General features: G+C 37.9%; 1 protein-coding gene across 6 annotated transcripts in view; it reads left to right on the forward strand.

Annotated features, from left to right (window-relative positions):
* UNC5D (unc-5 netrin receptor D) overlaps positions 1-21,487 on the forward strand; it is a 510,000-nt gene that overhangs the window by 293,640 nt on the left and 194,873 nt on the right. For all 6 annotated transcript variants that reach the window (XM_081045544.1, XM_081045546.1, XM_081045545.1 and 3 more), the window contains exon 4: positions 16,934-17,037. In XM_081045544.1, the coding sequence (XP_080901670.1) occupies positions 16,934-17,037 (104 nt within the window). The remainder of the gene's footprint in view (positions 1-16,933; positions 17,038-21,487) is intronic.

Genomic DNA, 21,487 nt, shown 5'->3' on the forward strand with positions numbered 1-21,487 from the left:
GCATCACTTCAGTGGTATTCCTTCCAAAAATATTTAATGTATATTTAACCATAGGAAAACATTAGACAAACCTAAACTGAGGAACATTTTACATAATAGGCCATTTTTAACTACACACATCCCTCAAAATGCCAGCCTCGTGTGGAACACTGGTGGGTGCTCTGCGGATATAAGAAGCCACCAAATAGACATGGTACATTTTTCTGAAGCATCAATTATATTCTGCTTTAGGTCAGTAAAATATAAACATGAATGTTGTATGGAGTAGAATGCAAACTTTTCTTGACTTGTGAAGAGGCATCTTGAAACTTCAAAGCCATTTATTGTGTGTAATGCCACATCTTTTTAGGTTCCATCCATAAAGTGTCTTGAGGATGTCAATTTATTCTCCTCTGCCAGTATGGACACTTCAGTAGGAAGTGTGAGAAACACTGAACTTTAAGCAATTGTGATTCTATGAACAGAGTGGGATGATCTGTATGGATTTGATATAAATTGTGCTACCTTTGCTTATCGTATACACAATTGAGTACATAACCTTTAAAGATGAGAACTATGTGGTAGCAAAAGAGCAAAAACTTATATTTCTTAAACTTTAAGGACTCCTCGAACTTGGTGATATTATTCTTAAATTAGTTTAACATCTCTCTACCAGATTAAAGGCAAAGAGTGTGCCTTCTAGAAAAATAAGTGTCACAGGAATACTAAGTAAGGTATGGAAGTGTCATCTGTCCATCAATAATTATCTACCATGTTCTGGGTAGCACAACAATCACATTCCATCCTTTCCTTTGAAGAGTTGAAAGTCTAGTGAAAGGATATATTTAGACAAGTCTTTTCAATGGAGCAGGGTTAGCGGTAAGTATGGTATGTCTTAGGAGTCAACAGAAGGGACAATTTACTGATCCTCGTTGTCTGAGATGCACTACCTGAGCTAATTCTTAAGCAAGAAGGAGGGTTACACTTTACAGAATTTGTTTTCAGGTTAATGAAAAAGCTTGAGTAAAAAACACAGAAAGAACAGTATCAAAACCACACGGAAATAGTGTGGGAAAACAAGGAGATGGGGCTACCAGGGACAAAATCGAGATAGGTCAGATTATGGAGGGTGTTTGTGTTCTCTAAGAGTCTATGTGGTCTGGGGCCATTGAAGTGTCATAAGTAGGGCAGTGATGGCAGTGATTTGGTCATATTTTCAAAATCTCCCACATTACTATTTGCCATAGCTGGAGAGATTTAAGAGGAACAAAACTCAAGGCAAGAAAGCTTTGTGCCAATCTATGAGCCCACTGATGGGACTTGAACTTTTGCACAGATGGTGTAGGTTAAAAAGGAAGAGGCAAATTTGAGGTTCCAAGAAGTGTCAGTGGCTGCTTGGCTGTACAGCTGAGGGGAAATAAGTTAGGAGTTTAGAGATTACTCCACGTTTGGGGCTTTTAACGTTTTTGGCTTAAGTGACTGGATTGAAGGTGATTCCATTAATGAGATCACTAACAGAATAGGAGAAACTAGTGTGGAGAACAAGATACTGAGTTCCGTTTTTGATCATGTTATGTGTAAACTACCCATGGATGTTCAGTGAACTGTTTTCATCATGCGGTTGTATTTTTGAGTCTGAAACCTGGGAATCAACATCAAACACAGAACTGAGAGTCCTTGGCAAGTCAGTAGTCATTAGGATAGTAAATCTCCATCAGGAAGATAAGAGGAGCAGGGCATTATCAGAATTACTTAAGATATTTCTCAGTACGATGTATTTTCCACCCTACTCTCCAGCACAAAACTGCTGGTGAGGAGAGAAGGAGCAGTAGGCCTTGAGTGAAATTCTGTAAATGGTTAAGGCATGAGAAAGACTGAGGGGGGAAAGAAATGTTGAAGAGGCACTAGGAGATCCAAGAGGGAGTGGAGGTTTTCATAAAGAAATAAATGGTCAATAGTGGGATTGTCATCACAAGATTAAGGTAAGCAGTGAGAAGGGTCAGTTAGATGATATGGACTTGGGCAAAGCCGTGTAATGAGACAGAATGATAGATTAGAGTGTGTCTAGGTTCAATAAGGAATGAGAAAGCAGAGATGGTATGGGCAACCCTTTCCAAAATTTTACTAAAGAAAGTAAAGCTTGAGCAACAGCTGAGTTAACCATGTGAGAAAGAGGTGATGATTTCATACAAGCATGAAGATTAGATGGGCTCATATTTTAAATACTTACCAACAGGGACTAGGAGTGGCCGAAAGAATAAAGAAGTAAAGTTCAGAAGATATGGGTTTCAGTTCTGCGCTTAACTAAGGAGCTTTGTACTCTATTATAGTCTTTCCTAAAACCTGCTGCACATGAGAATCACATGTGGAGCTCTTAAAATTTAAGGTGATTTGGCCATGTTCGTGACCTATTGAATCCCAATCACTGGGAGGGAGAACCAGGAATGCTTTCGTAAATTGGCTGTCTTCTGTTTGCCTTCTTCCCGCTAACCATAATTCAGTTTCTTGTGCAGATTCTGCCCTCTCTTCTCACCTCTAAATATTGTAGTACTGTGTCTCTCCTTAATCCACAGACTCTCCCTAGGTGAAATTTTTCACTCTATGGCTGTAAGCACTGTCTATATTCTGCTTACTTTCAGTCCTGACCTTGCATCTTATCTCTCAATTTCTTTACTCATTGACTACCTAATATAATATCCAGTTGGATGTCTGTTGGTATCTCAAACATATGTCCCGAAGAAAGCTCTCTTGGTTTTCACTCCAACTCTCCTACCAACCTGTGTTTGGTCCTTCCTTTCCTGGTTCAGTATTGGCCCCTTAGGAGCTCATAACAAGACCTAGCTGTCACATCTTTGATAACTCTGTTTCCTTTGGTCACATCCCCCCCAGTAGCAAGTCCTGCCAGCTCTATCTCCAAAACACATCCTGAATTTGTCCACTGCTTTCCATCTGGTACCAACACTTGTTATTTCTCTACTGTGACTATCTCACTGCTTTCACTTTTGCCACCTTAAAACTCATTCTCCACACTGCAGCCTGAAGGATTATTATTTTTATGTACGTATGTATGTATGTATGTATGTATGTATGTATGTATGTATTTTTAAATACAAACGAGACCATACTGTTCTCTTAGGCGAACTTCTCCCACTGGCTTTCCAAACTCCTTGATATTGGCCCCATAGGAATTAGCCAGCCTCCTCTTACTCTTCCTTTACACTGCAATGCTCCCCTTCATTGTTCCAGACACAGTGACTTTTTTCTTCCTCAGATACCCCTTATTGTCCCTATTTCAGAGTCTTTTGTCACTTCCTTTTCCTGGAAAGCATCCCCCATACCTCTGATTGGTTGTTTCTTTCTTGTCAGTTTTAGTTTTACCTGCATTATTTGTTAGGTCTTTTTATAAGATTTAATATAAAATATGGATTTTTGTTACCAGTAAGGTGAACTTCTGGCTAAAGTGATCTATTAGATCCTTCCTGTTCTGGCAAGATCGATTGAAGGTGAAGCAAAATGCAGTTTAGCTTCCTGTACTCAGTTGCTCTATGCAGCCAAGCAGGAGTCAGGAGTGCTAGATGTTTCGTGGCGTATCCCTTCGTTTACATCCTCAAGACACTTGACTACGTCTTGTCCTGGCTGACCTTCCTGGCCTCAAGGAGACCTGGGGTGGGAGGAGGATCAAAAAGCTAACAGTGTGGTTAAAAATATGTATTTCTTTTTGCTGCTGTGCTGGCTTTTTCTTTTTGCCTCTTTCTCCCCTCCTAACCCTCCACCTCTCTTCAGTACTAGTACTGAATTATAATGAGGTAGTGAGTATTAAAGCTTAAGGTTATTTTTAGGTCATTTCTTTTTAAACTCCTTGCTAGTTCATATCCTTCTAATTTCTTGTGGAGGGCTGGGAGAGCACCGAGGAAAGTCCAGAATGATTCTCCGTGTCTGTGTTGCTCCTGAAACTCTGTCCCATCAACCATGGAGTTTGATTTGCATTTGAGTGTTCATCAGGGTGCTAAGCTACAGATGAGACTTAGTGCTGCTTGTCAGGCTATGGGGTTTCAGCAACATCATGGGTAGGGAATCCTGACAGTAGAAAGATAGGCAGCGTCATCTTTCTGTACACTTCTTGAGAACTGAGCAGCCTCAATGGTCAATGGTTTCTGGAACTGTACTTTTTTGTGTTGTTTTTTAATTTGTTTGTTTATTTACATCAAAAGCACTTTGGTTCAGTGGCTATTTCTGTATTCATCTAAGAGTCAACGTTCCCATCAGCACAGTAAGTAGAACAATAGTACTCTCAGACTGACATGGATATTTTGTCCCCAGAGCTTTCAGTGGAAAATGATGTAAAGATACAAAATGTGAGTCATTAGCTTTATTTTAATTTGATTTAATGCCTTGAAAAGAAGGGAGCTGAGAATTTCTAATTTTTCACCTAATAACTGTTCCCTATAAAAGATTGTGGAGATCTGCTATTTAGGTCAAACTTCAGCTGCCCTTTATATATTGACACAGACAAATCAATATAATCAATGCACAGAAAGTACCTTTTATGGAACATGGAGACAAAGCAAACCTTACAAATCCCCACTGCTGAGGGAAGTGGTGCTGAGTGGCTTCTGAGACATAGGTTACTGTGTTATATCCCACATGTGCCCACTAGTGTGTTAATTGGACCAAGAATGTACACTGAGGCAGGTTAGCTGCATGAGTACACTCACTCAAGTGGACTCACTCAAGAGACTCACTCAAGAAGGAGAAAGTGATTGTGCACTTGGAGTCTTGCTCTTCAGAGTATGATTTGATCCTGAAAGTATCAGTTGTTGATAGTGGCAACAGAAATGGAATGGCACAAAGAAGCAGACAGTGTTGGTCCTGAGATATCAGAAGCCATGAGTAAATGCAAACAACGGAAAAGCAGAAGCCATTATGACAGCATTGAGCAAGAGGCAATTAGTTAGGATGAGATAGAAGTGACAGAAGCAACATCTGTGCTAAAAGGACTATGAAATCATCCAATTGATGGAAGTATATCGGATCTCTTCATCCCCTCGCTTGGCTATGTTACTGTCTCTTTGAGACCTGCTTGTTTGTTCGTGATCCATACTCTTTCTTTCAAGCCTGGTCTGTGGTCTTACTTGGTTTGTAATCAGTCCTGGATTCAATATTAAGATTCTCGTCTTCCTATCTTTCAATAAATCTTCAATTTTTGATGGAATCTGAATGATGTGTGTGTGTGTGTGTGTGTGTGTTTGTGTGTGTGTGTGTGTGTGAGAGAGAGAGAGAGAGAGTTCTTTTAAACAAGAGGCCAAATACAGTGGGATGTATTGAGTTGGGAATAGCTCAGCAGAGAGCAGGTCAAATTCATGCTTCAAGTATTCGGTAAAACTGGGTCTGTTTTTGCCCAGCACAGTGTGTCCCTACTATTGGATACTGTCATTGCAGCATCACTGTTGCCTGTCAAACTATACTACTTGCTGTGAAAGGGATAATGACACGCAAAGCTAGTTATAAAATGATTTATTGATAACAGCAAAGGAATTGTAGAGCACAGGGGATCTAACAAAGCCCGACGTTGTTCTGTGGCCCTGAAAAACAGCCTTGAGGAGCTTCTGCATGAGAGGACCCCCCGCCTTTCCCCAAACTCCTTACTGTCCCAATAAACAAAGCCTGCTCATTACATGGCACTAGCATGGGGTTCGGAGAACATGAAGAGGCCCATGCAATTCACCTATGGCCAAAGGTGTCCCTTCTTCTCTATTGCTGCAAGATTTACTCAGCAGGAGTTAAGTCTGTACTGCTCAGAAAGCTTAGAAATGAAAAGCTGTCACCTGTATGTCCCTGACATGGGGATCTACATGTGGAATTATTCCTTAGTGCCTCTTGTCCTTCAAATAGACCCTCAAAATCAATGCTAGAAGACCCACGGTGAACACATGAAATGAATGAGAGGAGCAGAGTAGCATTACTATGAATCAGTGGGTCAAGAAAAACGTAGAATCCATGGATCTAAGCAAGGCACAAGGTTTAAGCCAGGTTGGCAAGAGAAGCAACTATCATGTGCTAAATACAATAAGACTACCATCGAGGAAAAAACTGACCTGACGGGAAGCTTTTTCTATGCTTCCTTTGGGAACTGGAGTTAGTAACTGACTTCTCAGGCTGTAACCATCTAGAGCTGGAGATTGAGGCAGAACCAAATGGGGGTACCAGGCCTTGACTTTCGTTTTGCTGGCGTCCATCTGTTCGACATTTGAACCAGCCTTTTTTTATTACAATTGATCTGTATTTGGCTAAGTTACAAATTCCTTTTATGTATGACAAATGGGGTTTATTGTTCCTTCAGAAAAATATGGGTGGGAAAGATTCAAATCTGATTTGACTATAAGCATAGTTGGACATTAATGGGACATTGTACCATCCTCCTGCAATCTTAACAAATGACTATGACCATGCCTATTAAAAAAAATGACTATGATTTTTCACTGGCTGATTTGGTTTGAATGTGTAAATTATTTTTATTCCATTGCGTTAACTGCTAGAACACTGAATGAGCCGATAACTCCCTGGCGTTGCTGAGCTGCAAAGAACCATTATTCACAATTGAATTTTTATTGATTTTCTTGTGCTACAATGACTTTTCTAACATGGTAGCTTGAAAGGAAAATGAGGAAAAGGCCAAATAGGGCATGCAGTGAGGAAAGGGAGGCTGCTGCTTCCCGTGGCCTAGCCCCACGTGGACTGCGTATTTGGCAGGCACGGCTGACTCAGGATGATCCTATTGCTGATGACACGATTTACAAGTTAGTCAATCACCTGGCTTCATCACCTTTCCCTCCTTTTCCCTTCTGACATCTTTGTTTCCAGTCATTTGGGGCCTTGTTGGTATTTCAGTGCAGAACTGAACAGGGCAACGGACTGAAGAAGGAGCAGAAGTAAGGTAATGAGGCAAATTGGCCAGTGCTGATGATTGTTAGTATCATTCACACACACACACACACACACACACGTGCATGCATACACACACATATAAAAGTGAGGATAAATAAGTGTTACTTTACTATCATTGTAGTGCATTTATTTACGTATTTGATTTTCCTAGTCACCTTAACTATTGGAGACTTAGTTGTATATCATTTTATAGTAAACATTCAGATGAGTTGAAGTGGAAACTCATTCATTCAGTCAGTCAACAAATATTTATTAATGAGTGACTACTACATACATTTCCAGGTGCTAGAGGCAAGGCAGTGAACAAAACAGATGAAAAATTTTGTCCTCATGTGCACAGATTCTCATAACTAAAATCAAATTAAAGAAGAATATTTTAGAGTTCACTAATGATTCAAAAATAGAGTGCATCCTTCTTCCTTCTTTAATAAATAGGCATTGTAGGAATGAAACTTGGTACAATAAAATGAAGGAAAACGTATTTCTTCCCTGGCTTCTGACTGAGTTTGGTCTAGTTTAGAGAATCTCAACAGTTAATAGGAAAGGGTTTTTGGATGCTTTTGTTTGTTTGTTTGTTGTCTGTTTGTTTTCTGGTTATAAGAGTAATCCATGTTCACCCCAGAAATTTTGGAAAATATAGAAAACAGATGAAGAAGGTAATTAATATACCCACAATCATCCAGTAGAAAATCTTGGAAATATTGAGTGATTTCTGTTTAAGATTTTTCACAGAATGTCTATAGTAATCCCACACCAGTTGCTATTTTACAAATTTTAAATCTTCAATCTTGATGTGCATGTATGCAGTTTGGTTCAGTTCCCTTATACAAAATAACGCGACAGTTATTATTTTTCTCCTTCCCATAGACCATGAATATAAGTGCGATCAGAAGGGGTAAATCTGTTTATATTCCACCCTCTCAGTATGTATGAATAGAAGACCAAGTCTAATAAAAGAGTGTCCTTATGTGGTGTGATAACTTATGCAAAGAGAGGTAGCTAGGCAAGCATTTTGCAGAGACTTGCAAGAAAGAAAAACATATATGTTAAAAAAAAAAAAAAAGCCAGTCAAATCCTGATTGAAACAGTAAGTGAGGTCTGGTGTGTATTGTGTAGGCCTGTGAGCTGCTGTGCCTCTGCTTATTTTTCTCTGGGAAACTTTATGGGAATAACAGAATCACTCACTAGATTAAGGTAGTTCCCACTGTGATATATTTTTTACAGAACTTTCTATTTCCCCATTTCATTACTCATCCATATACCTTATAATTTCTTGTTTAATGTCTATTCTCCCTGCTGGAACATACACTGTGGGAGGGATGGAGTCGTCTGTGTCAAGTTCTGTAACTTGTCTGGCACAGTGGCTAGCCCATGGTCAACAGTGTGTGAGGGAAGGAGGCTACTGCACATTTACTGAAAACCTGAAGATAAATTAACTGCTCCCTACCGAAAAAAGTTCTTAATGCCGATGTACCTACTTTTATTTGGAAGTAGATACATTCTATGAAAATATAATTACTACATCTGCAGGAGGACCATTGTTACATATTAAAATATATGTTAGAGACAGAGATCATTCACTACGAAATATTTTATTTAGCAATTTTTTTGAAACACTTGCAATTTTAAATGTTTCTAATTAAACTTTTAATTTTGAGATAATTGTAAACTCACATGCAATCATAAGAGCTAATAAAAAGAGATCCTGCGTACCCTTAGCCAGCTCCCCTGAAAGGGAATATGTTGTAAAACTGTGGGCTTATTATAGTCTTTTGACAGGGACCCAGTTGAGGTGGAGAACATTCACATCATTTCAGGAATCCTTCATGTTGCCCATTTATGGGCACATCCATTACCCCCTCCTTAACCCCTGGTAGCCTTTCCTCTGTCCTCCATTTCTATGTTGTTGTCATTTAAGTTAGAATATATTAAAACTGAATCGTGCAGTATATAAGTTTTGGGGATTGGCTTTTTTTCCACTGAGTATTCCTTGACGATACATCTTGATCGTTATTGTGTATATATATCAATAGTTCATATGTTTTGAAAGTCTGAATAGGATTCCATTATATGAATGCACTTATAGATATTAACCATTTCTACATCGTGAAATAGTTAGATTGTCAGCAATTGCTGAACGATATAAATGATGATGTGAGCTATACAACTGTACTACATTGTTCGATATAGCTCTCTAATTATTTTCTTAGGAAATTTAAAGTAGAATTACTGACTCATATAAATGAACTCTTTTTAATAATAGCTTTATTGAGATATAATCCATGATACCTGTAATTAATTCACCTGCTTAAAGTGTACAATTCAATAGTTAATAGGATATTCCCAGAGTTGTGCAGCCATTTCCAGAGTCCATTTTGGAACACTTTCATCACACCAGAAAAATAAAACTGTTCTTAATACCAGTGATACCTCTTTCTCCCCACCCACCTAGGCAGCCCGGGGCAATCACTAATCTACTTTCTAAATGCATAGCTTCTCCCACTCTTGACATTTCATATAAATGAAATTACACAATATGTGGTATCTTGAGTCTGGCTTCTTTCATTTTACATGTTTTCAAGATTCATCCATGTTGCAATATCTATCAATGCTTCATTTGTTTTTATTTCCAAATAAAATTCCATTGTATGGATATACCATACATTATTTGTTCACTCATTAGATAAGGAACATATAAATTAACTTTTAAAATAATTTTATACATATTTCAGCTTGCCTTTCATATTTACCTATTTTCGTTTTTTTTGTAGCAGTATTTGAGATTTTGTAGTTTCCATACTCTTCCTAACACTGGAAATTATTTGAATCAAAGAAACACAAAGACTATTTGCGAGAGTCAAGAAATATACTGATGCTTTTTTTTTTTTTTTTTTTTTTTTTTTTTTTTTTAATTGCTTAGCTTTGGCAAATTTATTTAATTTTTTTTTTTTATTAATTAATTTATTTATTAGTTTCAGGTGTACAAAACAAGGTAATACTTAGACATTCATCATTTATATCCCTCATACTGTGAACCCCCCTCCCCCCATCCACTATCCCTCCGACCTCACACTGAACCATCACATTATATATATAAAATTATAGTTGGCATTCATTAATGTTTAGCTTCTGATGTACAATGCCATGATCAGGTATCCACAGTATCCCTGAGGTGGTCTCCCAAATAGGACGCATGTCCATCGGATACCCAACAAAATCTTTACAACATTATAGAATACCTTCCCCAAATTAATTTTCAAAAGAAAAACCCTGAGGCCATCTTGTGGTTACCAGCTGCTTCCAAATCCCTTCACCTTTCCCCTTATCCCCAACCCCCTCCCACACACCCATCTAACCACTCTCGGTTTTTTCTCTGCGTCCCCAAAACTGACTCTGATTAGTTCATTCACATAGTCTTTTCTTTAGATTCCATATATAAGTGAGATCATATGGTACTTGTCTTTCTCTTTCTGACTTATTTCACTTAACATAATGTTTAAGTGGACATTTATTTAATAATTACTGATATTAGCCCTTCTAAATATCTTTATTAGCCATTTATGTTCCCATGCCCTTTTGCCATTTTGATTTTAAGGTATTTATCTTTCTCACTTTGTTTCATAACCATTCTTTATACATTCAGGCTGGTAAGCCTCTGTATATAATTGTGCTTATAACGTTTTAGATAAAAGCAATTTTTAATTTTGACAGAATGATATCTACCAATCATTACTTTAAGTGTTTGTTCTTTAATTTTAGATTCAGAAAGGCATTCCCTGTCCTAAGATCCAATAAGTATTTTTAATACTTCTGTGGTTTTGTGTAAAAAATATTTTTATTAAGATGGTATTTATTTTGGTATTAAAGTAAGACATAAATCCAACTTTATCTTTTTCTCCGAAAGAACATCGTAATGCCTCTCTCACTCCATTTATGTGTCACTTTTATCATATACTAACTTGCTACTTTTATTTGAAAAAATGCTTTATTTTATAATTAATTTGTTTATCTGGTTTATGACAAAACCTCCCCCTTTTACTCATCATGGCTTTTAGTAATATATAATCTATATTAAGTTGTATAATGCAGCCAATGTTCTTAAAAGGATTTTACACATATTAGTTTTTAATTCTCACAAAAACTATATGTAATAGGAATTATTATCCTTATTTTACAGATGAGGAAAGTGAGGCCAAAAAAGATAAAGATGCTTATCTAATCAAGGTGCTAGTAAGTTGAGGACCCAGGATTCGAGTAGATACTCAGGCTCTAGCGCCACTCTCTTCAGTGGTATGCAGTATTGCCTGCTGGATTTCTGGAACACATGACCTAACACTTTAAATTCTTATTGTTAGTTATTATTCACATTAATGATATGTTCCGCATTTCTTTTTCCAGAGTTTGTGGATAATTACATGAATATTTTAGGTATGTTATAAAAAGTATTTAGATTTAAAAATTTTAAGTAATTTTTATTGCCCACTGCCAGGTTTTTTTTAAAAACCACAACTTCCAAATACTTAATTCATTATTTTGAGTGTCTTTCCATTAGTAAATTTAAAAAGATAATGTTTTCGGGAAGGGAGTGTGGCCAATCACAGTGTCTTGCCCTGATAATGTCTGAGATTGTATTGTTGTCAGTTTGCTCATGAATATAACATGTCTGGGAATAGAAAGTTAGTACTCATGTTTTTTTCCTAAAAAGCAAAGATATAGATTTGATTGATTATACTCTGCTAATCACTAATATAAGGAAAAGTTCTAGTCATAGGCTGATTATATTTTACATTGACAGTTACTTTAAAAAATATATTCCACTTTATTGAGATATATTTAACAAAAAACTTTGTATAACTTTAAGGTCTACAATGTGATGATTTAGAAAAGGTTTATATTGTGAAATAATTGCCACAATAACGTTCGTTAACATATCCATTACATCACATAGTTACTTTTTTTTTTTAATGGTGAGGACATTTTAAATGTATTCTGTTAGTAACTTTCAAGTATACCATACGGTATTGTTCACTATAATCACCATGCCTTATGTTAGGTCCCCAGAACTTACTTATTTTATAACTGGAAGTTTTACCCTTTGACCACTGTCTTCCATTTCCCTCATCCCCCAGTCCCTGGCAACCCACCAGATTATTACTTGTTTCTATGAATTCGGCTTTTTTAGATTCCACGTGTATATGAGATGATACAGTAATTGTCTTTCTCTGTCTGACTTATTTCACCTAGCATAATGCCCTAAGGTCCATCTGTGTGTGTCAAATGGCAGGATTTGGTTCTTTTTTAAGGCTGAATGAATGTGTGTGTGTGTGTGTGTGTGTGTGTGTGTGTGTCTGAGACATTTTCATCCAGAGAGGGACACTTAGGTTATTTTCAAGTCTTTGTGAATAATGCTGCAAGTAACATGGGGGTGCGATATCCCTTTGAGATAGTGATTCCATTTCCTTAGGATATATATCCAGGAATGGGATTGCTGGATCATATGGTAGTCCTATTGTTAAATTTTTAAGAAACCTCCATACTGTTTTTCATAGTGGCTGCACCAATTTAGTTTCCCACCAGAAGTGCATAAGAGTTCTTTTTCCTCTACACCCTCACCAGCACTTAACTCTCGTCCTTTTGATAATAGCCGTCTAACGGAAGTGAGGTGATATTTCTCTGTGGTTTGATTTTTGTTTCTCTGATGATTACTGATGTTGAGCATGTTTTCATGTACCTTTTGACCATTTGTATGTCTTCGTTGTAAAACTGTTTATGTAGGTCCTTTGCCCATTTTTAAAAATCGGATTATTTGTATTTTTGCTATTAATTTAGATGAGTTTCTTATATATTTTGGATATTAACCATTTATCAGATATATGGTTTACAGATATTTTTTTCCCATTTTATAGGTTACCTTTTCATTTTATTGATTGTTTCTTTTGCTGTGTAGAAACTTTTAAATTTGATATAGTCCTACTTGTTTGTTTTGGTTTTGTTGTATATGCTTTTGGTACCGTGTCCAAAAAAAAAGATGTTACCAAGACCAATGTCAATGAGCTTTTTTCCCCTTTGTTTTCTTCTAGGAATTTTATGGTTTTAGGTCTTACATTTACGTCTTTAATTCATTTTGAGTTTATTTTTGTGAGGTGTGTAAGATAAGGGTCCAATTTCATTATTTTGCATATGACCATCCAGTTTTTCCAGCGCCATTTATCGAGTAGATTATCCTTTCCCTATTTAATATACTTAGTTCCCTTATCAAATATTACTGACCACCTCTAAAACCACTAGTTTATAATCTGTGAAGCTTGGGGCTGGAATTCCCTTGTCAAATCCTTTCTCCCTGTAATGCTCCACCAATAGGGGGCACCAGAGGAGCTGGACAGTGGGAGAAAGGCTACTGCTTCCTCCAAGAAAGAATACTGCTTTCTATCCCTGGCAGCATCACCCTAGCAGAGTTTCTTCATCTGGGAAACAGCAGTTGCTGCTTATTTTCAGCTTTTTTTTTTTTTTTCAAATGCTTCCAGAACCAACGTTATTATGCCCCCTAGAGAGGCCAGCACCAGTCTGGGCCTTCTTCGAAGGTCTGGATCTTGACTCCTTGGTTCCCTCCTTGTGTTCTGAGGTGCCAGTACCAACACCCAGTGGCCTCTCCTTGGACGTTTGATCCCTCTCTAAGCGTCAGTTCTATAACCTCAACCTCTTTCCTTTGTTCCCCTACCCACCCCCTCATTTCTAGGAAGGGACCTGCTTCTAGCAGTTCCCCTTCTGCCTTTTCAGTCCTCCAATTCTTTACATTAATATTCTTTGTAAAATCAACTGTGTTTTCTGTTTTACTCCTTGGATCCTGACTGGTACATCTGTCTTCTGTTTCATTACTTCACTTTTCTGCAATATTCAAGTATGCTATTTACCGACTCTATGATACATACATTACTAATTCAGCAGGTTTTTTGTTTGTTTGTTCGTTTTTTACTGCATGGTGTCGGTTTTCTTGATCTCAGATGGTATCCTATTTATAACTCCTGACTCTAGAGTCTCAGTTGCTATTTCCTTTTGACTTTAAAGAACTTAAATTACAAGTTATCTAAAAATGCCTCTTGTTTCTTATCTTAAGAGGAAGCCATTTCATTTTAGTTCTATGGTTTGTCTCCTTCATTTGTAGTACAATTATTTTTACATGGCCGGGGATGTTTTCTCTACTGTTAGAAGTTGCACAGGTTCCTATCTGAATCTTTCAAGTGTTGGAACTATCACATAGGTGATAAAGGCATTTAGTTTGCCCATTCAGAAATTAGGTTGGGTGACTTATGGTGAGAATCAGAGGGAGAGTTGAAAGCATTTACCTTTGAATCTGAGAGTTTATTTCCATAATTTTTAATATATTTAGTAGCTGGTTAATATTTGGTATGTTTTTCCTTTTTGGGAATTGGAAACGCCAGTATCCCTGCCACCAATATTAGGTGTAGACCAGGCCTTGGTGATACTTGGTTTCTCACTTGGTGTGATATCTGGTACATGAGTGGCTACTTGTTATGAGTTGGATCCAGATATATGACATCCCAGTTGTTCCCTAACCCCCTATCCCATTGTCTTTAATCTTTGTATCTCCATATTGAGGGGTATTAACATGCTTCTTTTTTTACATATATATATACACACACATACACACATATACATATATGCTTCTTGTTGGAACTTTTCCAGTGATTTCAAATGTCAATTGGGAAGAGCTAGAGGTCAGATGGATCCTTTCTTCAATCTGATCCTGGCTGTATGAGATCTACTAGAAATACCTCAACATATCTTGTTTATAGATAATACCCTTTCCTACATTTCAGTGCCGATATAGGGTTTTCTTTTTTTTTATATATACATATTTAGTTATCTATTTTATTGAGTGGTTGGGAATGGGGAGGCAAAATGACTCCATTCTAATTGTCTTTTCATCCGCCAATATAGTTAATACAGTGGAGTGTGGAGATAAGGATAACTGCATTTTTGCTACATTTTCCATTTTTGTTGAACAAAGAAAGGAAATAGAAGAAGATAAAATAGGAATTCCCACTATTAGTTTTCTGTGCTTCATCTAGTTGAATACAGATTATTTGGTGTCATCAAAACTGTAGTCATCATTTAGCAGCACTGAGGGAGACTTCCTTTAGAAACCAAAGCAATTGAGGAAAAGAAAAAAAAGAATGGCAAACAAATCAAACAAAAGTTGCCATAAAAACACACCTCTTTCCATTAGCAAACTGATGTCATGTGTTAGAGTCACTCACACTCTATGACAGACTAGATGTATAATCCTGATAAATAAATGAGTCACGTGGAAAAGGATTTTTGACTCAAAGATCCCTTGTGAGATAGCCGAGGAGAATTTGTGACAAAATCGTGTAGGAAACATGAGATTATTTTTCATTCTGGTGTTTACTCACAGTCCCTTCATTCAGTTTTGTGGCGTTTATCACACATGCAGTCAGAAATTCTGAATCATAAGGGCTGTGACAATGTATGGATCTCCAGTAGAAGAGAGCTGGCTTTATGTTTTAGCGGACAGCAGAGAAACGAGAAGATGGATCCCACCATCTGCCTGCAATGCAAGTTTTTTTAGGATCTTTTGCCTCATATATGCTCATGAAGATCTCCGAATACAGGAGTATAGCATTATTGACCAAAGACATTGGTTAAATTGGTTGCCTCTGGGAGGGGAAACATTAAGAGTAAAATTCAAAGGAAAGTGAATACATGGATTGCTGTACTTGTTATTCATTGAGTGTTTTTGACTTGCTAAAAGCAAGTTTAATGTATTTATAAAATTTATAAAGATGTAACTGATTCTGGAGCTCTGCTCTTTACAGGGAGCATATTTCATGTTATTGTAAGCACAGAAGAAAATTAAATCAATAAATCCACAGCCTATAATTTGAGATACTCAATTGAAGAAAAATAAGTTGTCAGGGAGGGAGGGGGAAATGGTTCACTTTGAGGAAGACTTGTAAAACTGTCTTTGCTCTGCTATCCCAGCCTTTCAAGTGACAACAAGAATTAGGCTTGTGCTGTAAAATTATCAAAGTGTCGTCATTGATGCCTAAAAAGCAGCAAAGGTCAACTCCTACTGCTGTTAATAAAGCATATGCTCAAGAGGAAAGCCACACAAATGAAGCTCTGTCTGAACTATCTGTATGTCCTTTTCCCTGAGAAAACTTTGCTGGTTAGCAGTCAGACAGAATATCAGGAAGGTTGGTGAATTTTTCCCTGTCACTGGCATTGATGCTTTCTGGGACCATTGGCAAGCCAATTAATTAACCTCTCCAAGACTCCCCTGTGCACATGTAGGTTAATGGTGCAGCTCGTTTGCAAAGTGCCTAGAGCCGTCCATGAAGGGCAGGACACAGAGACCCAGCATTAGTGTTTGAGTGGAGGGCATTGTATTTTTTAATTATATGTTTGGTTGGATAGGTTATAGATTTTGTTGTGGTTCGATGTTGCCCCTTCTGCCTGGTTACAGAGAAAAGACTAATAGGTAACCTCACCCTATTACCATCTTCTAGAGCTCCCTAGGGGGTTAAGGGAATGGCAGAGGTTACAGATTAATAATGTATTCTTTAGTTAATGAAAAAAAAGTACATGCATTTCTACTGCATAATAGCTGTGGATGGCGATTTATTAGACCAAGTGTTTCATCAGTGGCTGAGCAGATAATGCTGGCAAAGACTCATGCAATGATGTGGTTTGTGGTTGTTGTTGTTGTTTTCCCTGCTCCCCAGTAAATCTCTTTTATCCTTCGCATCAATGCAGAGCATTAGGAACAGTTTTGTTAAGGTTTATTTCAAATGGGCTTGTGCATATTTTGGAAAATGATTCTCTTATTCTGGAACTCCTACAACAAGTGACTTTTGTGTGTGTGTCTAGGTTGTGACAGCAAGCTCACTATGTTATTGTATTTGGAGTAAATGTGAATAATGCTGGCCCTAGAGTGAAATCTCATATATCTCACACTTCTTTGCAGATTTACGGAAGAACTTTGAACAAGATCCGCAGGGGAGGGAGGTTCCCATTGAAGGCATGATCGTGTTGCACTGCCGCCCGCCCGAGGGCGTCCCCGCGGCAGAGGTAAGAGACTCTTGGGACCTCAACTGTTCCCAAGAGGGATGACGGAATCCTGTGTGGTCCTATGTGAAGGAAAAGAGCCTGTGTCTGACATTGCTGCTGTGGGGATTCAATTAATAAAGATGATGAAGAAGGTGTGAAGGAAATAAGTTGGAAGAGGAAATCGTCTCCCATCTACTTTCCCATTGACGCTAAGCTCTTGCTAGGCAACCTGGGTAGGATTTGGTCTGTGTGCTTGTTTTCGGTGACTTCAGATCACGGAGGTAACATCCCCTGCCCTCAGTCACCTTGAGCATCGTGATGTGCACATGGCTTATGGATCAGTCGGAGCGCCAACAAGCAGAGTCCTGGGAGGAAGTGCTCAGGAAAGGAGGTTCCGACCCTAGTGCCAAGTTTCGGTGGTGTTTGCACTTACTCCTTCATGTGCTCATGGAACATTCAGTCAGCATTTAGGATGTAAGGGGCATGGTGCTGGTATGAGAGATATAAACCATGATGAAGCCACAGGTCTCTGATCTGTTATCCTTCACAGTGAGGTGTCTAGAATTCAGTCATTGTGTTTTTTTACTCCTTGCATGTTTGCTAGAACTTATACCATATTGTTAGAATATAATTGTCAGTAATTGGACACTATGCTAATAGGGAAGATTTCCTAAATTTTCCAGTCACTATTATAAGATGTTCTGATAGACTAGTAATAGAGTTATTAAGGCAGTATTGGTGGAGGGTGGGGGCGCTCAGAAGTATACGTTTATGAACGTAGGCCTGTGTTGAGCAGTAAATAGTCCAGTTGTGGCTTTTCTCTGGGAAGCTAGGAAACTATCTTTAGAGCTATAGTTTATTTACTGGTTGAGGAACTAGGATTAAGAATAAAAATTGGTGGTTACAACATAGTCACAAAGATGTAAAGTAAAACATAGGGAATATAGTCAATAATGTGGTAATAACTATGTGTGGTGCCAGGTGGGAACTAGACTAATTGGGGGGATCACTTCGTAAATTATATAAATGTCTAACCACTATACTATACACCTGAAACTAACATAAAATAATATTGAATGTCAGCTGTAACTGAAAAACATAATCAAAGTTTCAAAACTTTGAAAACAAAAAAAGCAAAACAAGACAAGATAAAACAACAGGAACCTCTGCCCCACATTTTAGTTAAAGTTGCTGTGGGATTTCATAGTTGAAAGGAAAGAGGAGTAGAGAAAAAAAAGTGGAACAAAAAGACACAGACTCTTGCATAGTTAGATAAAAAGCATGGTGGGTGGACGCTATTCAAAGCTCAAATGGTTCAGACAAATGAAGTAAACAGACTTGAAAATTAAAGTGCATTCCATGCATGATATGAAATGAATAAAATGGAAAATGCTTTTTTTAGATTTGTATTTAATGTGAAACCAAAAGATACTTGATTTTCTTTCTTTCTTTCTTTCTTTCTTTCTTTCTTTCTTTCTTTCTTTCTTTCTTTCTTTCTTTCTTTCTTTCTTTCTTTCTTTCTTTCTTTCTTTCTTTCTTTCTTTCTTTCCTTTCTTTCTTTCCTTTCTTTCTTTCTTTCTTTCTTTCTTTCTTTCTTTCTTTCTTTCTTTCTTTCTTTCTTTCTTTCTTTCTTTCTTTCTTTTTTTCTCTCTCTCTCTGTCTCTCTGTCTGTCTCTTCCTTTCTTTCTTTGCCACCACCTTGTTCCTTTCAGAGTGTGCCCTAGTTTCCTAACGGGGGGTGACAGGCAGCAGGGCGTTCAGTGAACAGGTAAACGTGCCGGTCTCATTTAGAGCACCCTGAGCACTCCTGGGAGTCTAATTTTGGTATCAGGAGTTCACTACGGTTGCTACCCATCTCTCCAAATCCCAATGTAAAATGTTTCATGCAGAAAAATGCCTCACCTATGTCATACTGGGTGTGTGTACAGCCTAGTTTCCTTCCAAGCCTGTGCTGTGTCCCTACCATCAACTTTGGCTGCTTATGAGAGGAGTGAGGTGGGAGGAAGGTCATGGTTTTATTAGCTATCTGCATGTGGGAACTTCACGTTCTCTAGATGTCTAGTAATCAATTTTTACAGCTGGAAGAGAACTTTGATAATTACCCGGCACAACCTTTGCATTTTAGAGGCAAAAAAACTGATGATCCAATCAATGACCTACCAAAGGTCTTACAACCACTTAAAGGCTAACTTAAAGGTTCAAAACCTTGCAAAGGTTTCCCAAATCACTCGGGGTAAAAGTCTCTGTTCTTTGAGTGCCCTACATGGCCCAACATAATCTGGCCTGCAGTTACCTCTGACTTCATCTCCTATAGTCTGCGTCTGACTGTGTTATGGCCACATAGCCTCCTCATTCTTCCTCAGGTGCACCAGCCGTCTTCCTACCTCAGGGCCTTTGCACATGATTGCTAGAATGCTCTTTTCCAGCTATTATATTGCTTCATCCCTTCCTTTAAGGCTTGCTCAGCTATCACCTACTCAGTGAGGCCTGCTTGGACACTTTATTGAAAGTCTCTTTTCCCCACTCTGTACATAGACTTCCAAGCCCCCTTTCTCTGCTTTGTATTTTTTCCTTAGCTCTTATCACAAACATACTACTGCATTTACTTTGCTTATTTTCTGTCTATTCCACTAGAATTTAAGCTCCATGAGGGACATTTTTGTTTATTTTTTCTATCATTGTATCCCGAGAACATAAAACACTGCTTCTCATATCCAAGTGCTCAATAAATATTTGTTGACTATGAATAAAAACTAGTTTCTTGCCTGTATTGATGAATATCCGAGGGCATACCAGGACCTGCCCCAGACAAAACTGTGAAATCCATCAGACTTTTTTTTTTTCCTTTGTCTCCCATTCTGGTACTAGCAAGTGAATAAAACATTCCCTACCTTCTCTTTGAAGACATAAATAAATATATATATATATATATATATATATATATATATATATATATATATATATATATATATTTATATGTATATATATATGAGACAGAACAAAGAAGAGAAGGACAAAGGATGTGCAGTCTGGTAAGATAATAGCCTGAGGGGAAACTATGTGTTGATGTGTACTGCGTCTATGAGAGTGCACGCATGCCTGCATATACATACCCATACCCACATCCACAAGCCACCCCCCCAATACACACACAAACACACCCATCCACACATTGAAGCATCTTCCTAGAGAGTCCAGGTGACTTATGGGTTATAAAGACATCAAGGCTCGTCAGGACATGGTTGGTAAGGGGGATTCCTGTGGGAATGTGGGCTGACCTCCAGGAAATAAGCAGCATTTCTTTCTGTTCAACTACTGAGAAAGGCTGAAGTTGGGTTAAGCCTGGAAACATCTCTTTGCACATTCCTCCATATTTCTTGTCCCTGTTCTTGAAGGCAAATGAGTTCTGCCTATTGATTCAGTGCGTGTCCTATCTTTATTTGCTTCTGATGTTGCTGTTCAGCTATGACCACAGGAACAGACCAGGATGTGAAAAACTTCCAGTAGCCACAAACACCAGTCAGTGAAAAAAATATGTGGGAGAGTTGTTGAACAGGGGATGAGGGAACACAATACAGATGTATCAAAAAAAAAAGTCAATTTTCTTGTCTGGTACTTATCCACCCTCCTGCCAAATTTCCAAACTATAGATGCTCATTTTCTATATTAGCTTGCTAGGACTGCTGTGACAAATTACTATAAACTAGATAGCCTAAAACAATAACAAAAATGTATTCTCTCACAGTTCTGGAGGCTAGAAATCAGAAATGAGGATGTAAGCAGCATTAGTTTCTCCTACAGGATCTGGAAGACAATTTGTTCCATGCTTCTCTCCCAGCTTATAGTGGTTTTCGGCAACATTTGGTGTCTCTTGGCTTGTAGACACATCACTCCATCTCTGCCTCTGTCTTCACATGGTATTGTCCTCTCTGTCTCTGTATGTCTGAATATCCATCTTCTTATAAGGACACAAGTCATTGGATTAGGGTCAACCCTAATCTAATACCTAATCTAGTATGGCTTCCTGTTAATATTCTGGAATTGTATCTGGGTCACAATACATCTGCAAAGACCCTATTTCCCAATAATGTCACATGCACAGGTTCCACTAGAACTTGAAATTGGAGGGGTATCCCTGTTCACCTCGATCCACTTCCCATTCTCCTTTTGACTTGTCACTCTTTCATTTTAATCATGTATAAATTTTAGGAATAAATTCTAAAGCTGGGCTGGCTAAAATTTAATAGAGAGCCATTCTGAGGAGCAATGGGGAACATAGGATGATTTAAAACAGAAATGCTGAACTAAGAGGAGAAAAAAGCTTTATTTTCTACACTTTGTATTGTAGATGGATATGGAGAGTGTTTCATCTACACTGTGTGTCAGTGGACTACTGTGAGGCCCTAACAAGCTATTATAGCATCATCTTAAGGTGAGAAAGCATCCCAGTTCCAAACACTGGAGTTATTTT

The sequence above is a fragment of the Rhinolophus hipposideros genome, assembly GCF_964194185.1.
Source record: "Rhinolophus hipposideros genome assembly, chromosome: 4".
Lineage (NCBI taxonomy): Eukaryota > Metazoa > Chordata > Mammalia > Chiroptera > Rhinolophidae > Rhinolophus > Rhinolophus hipposideros.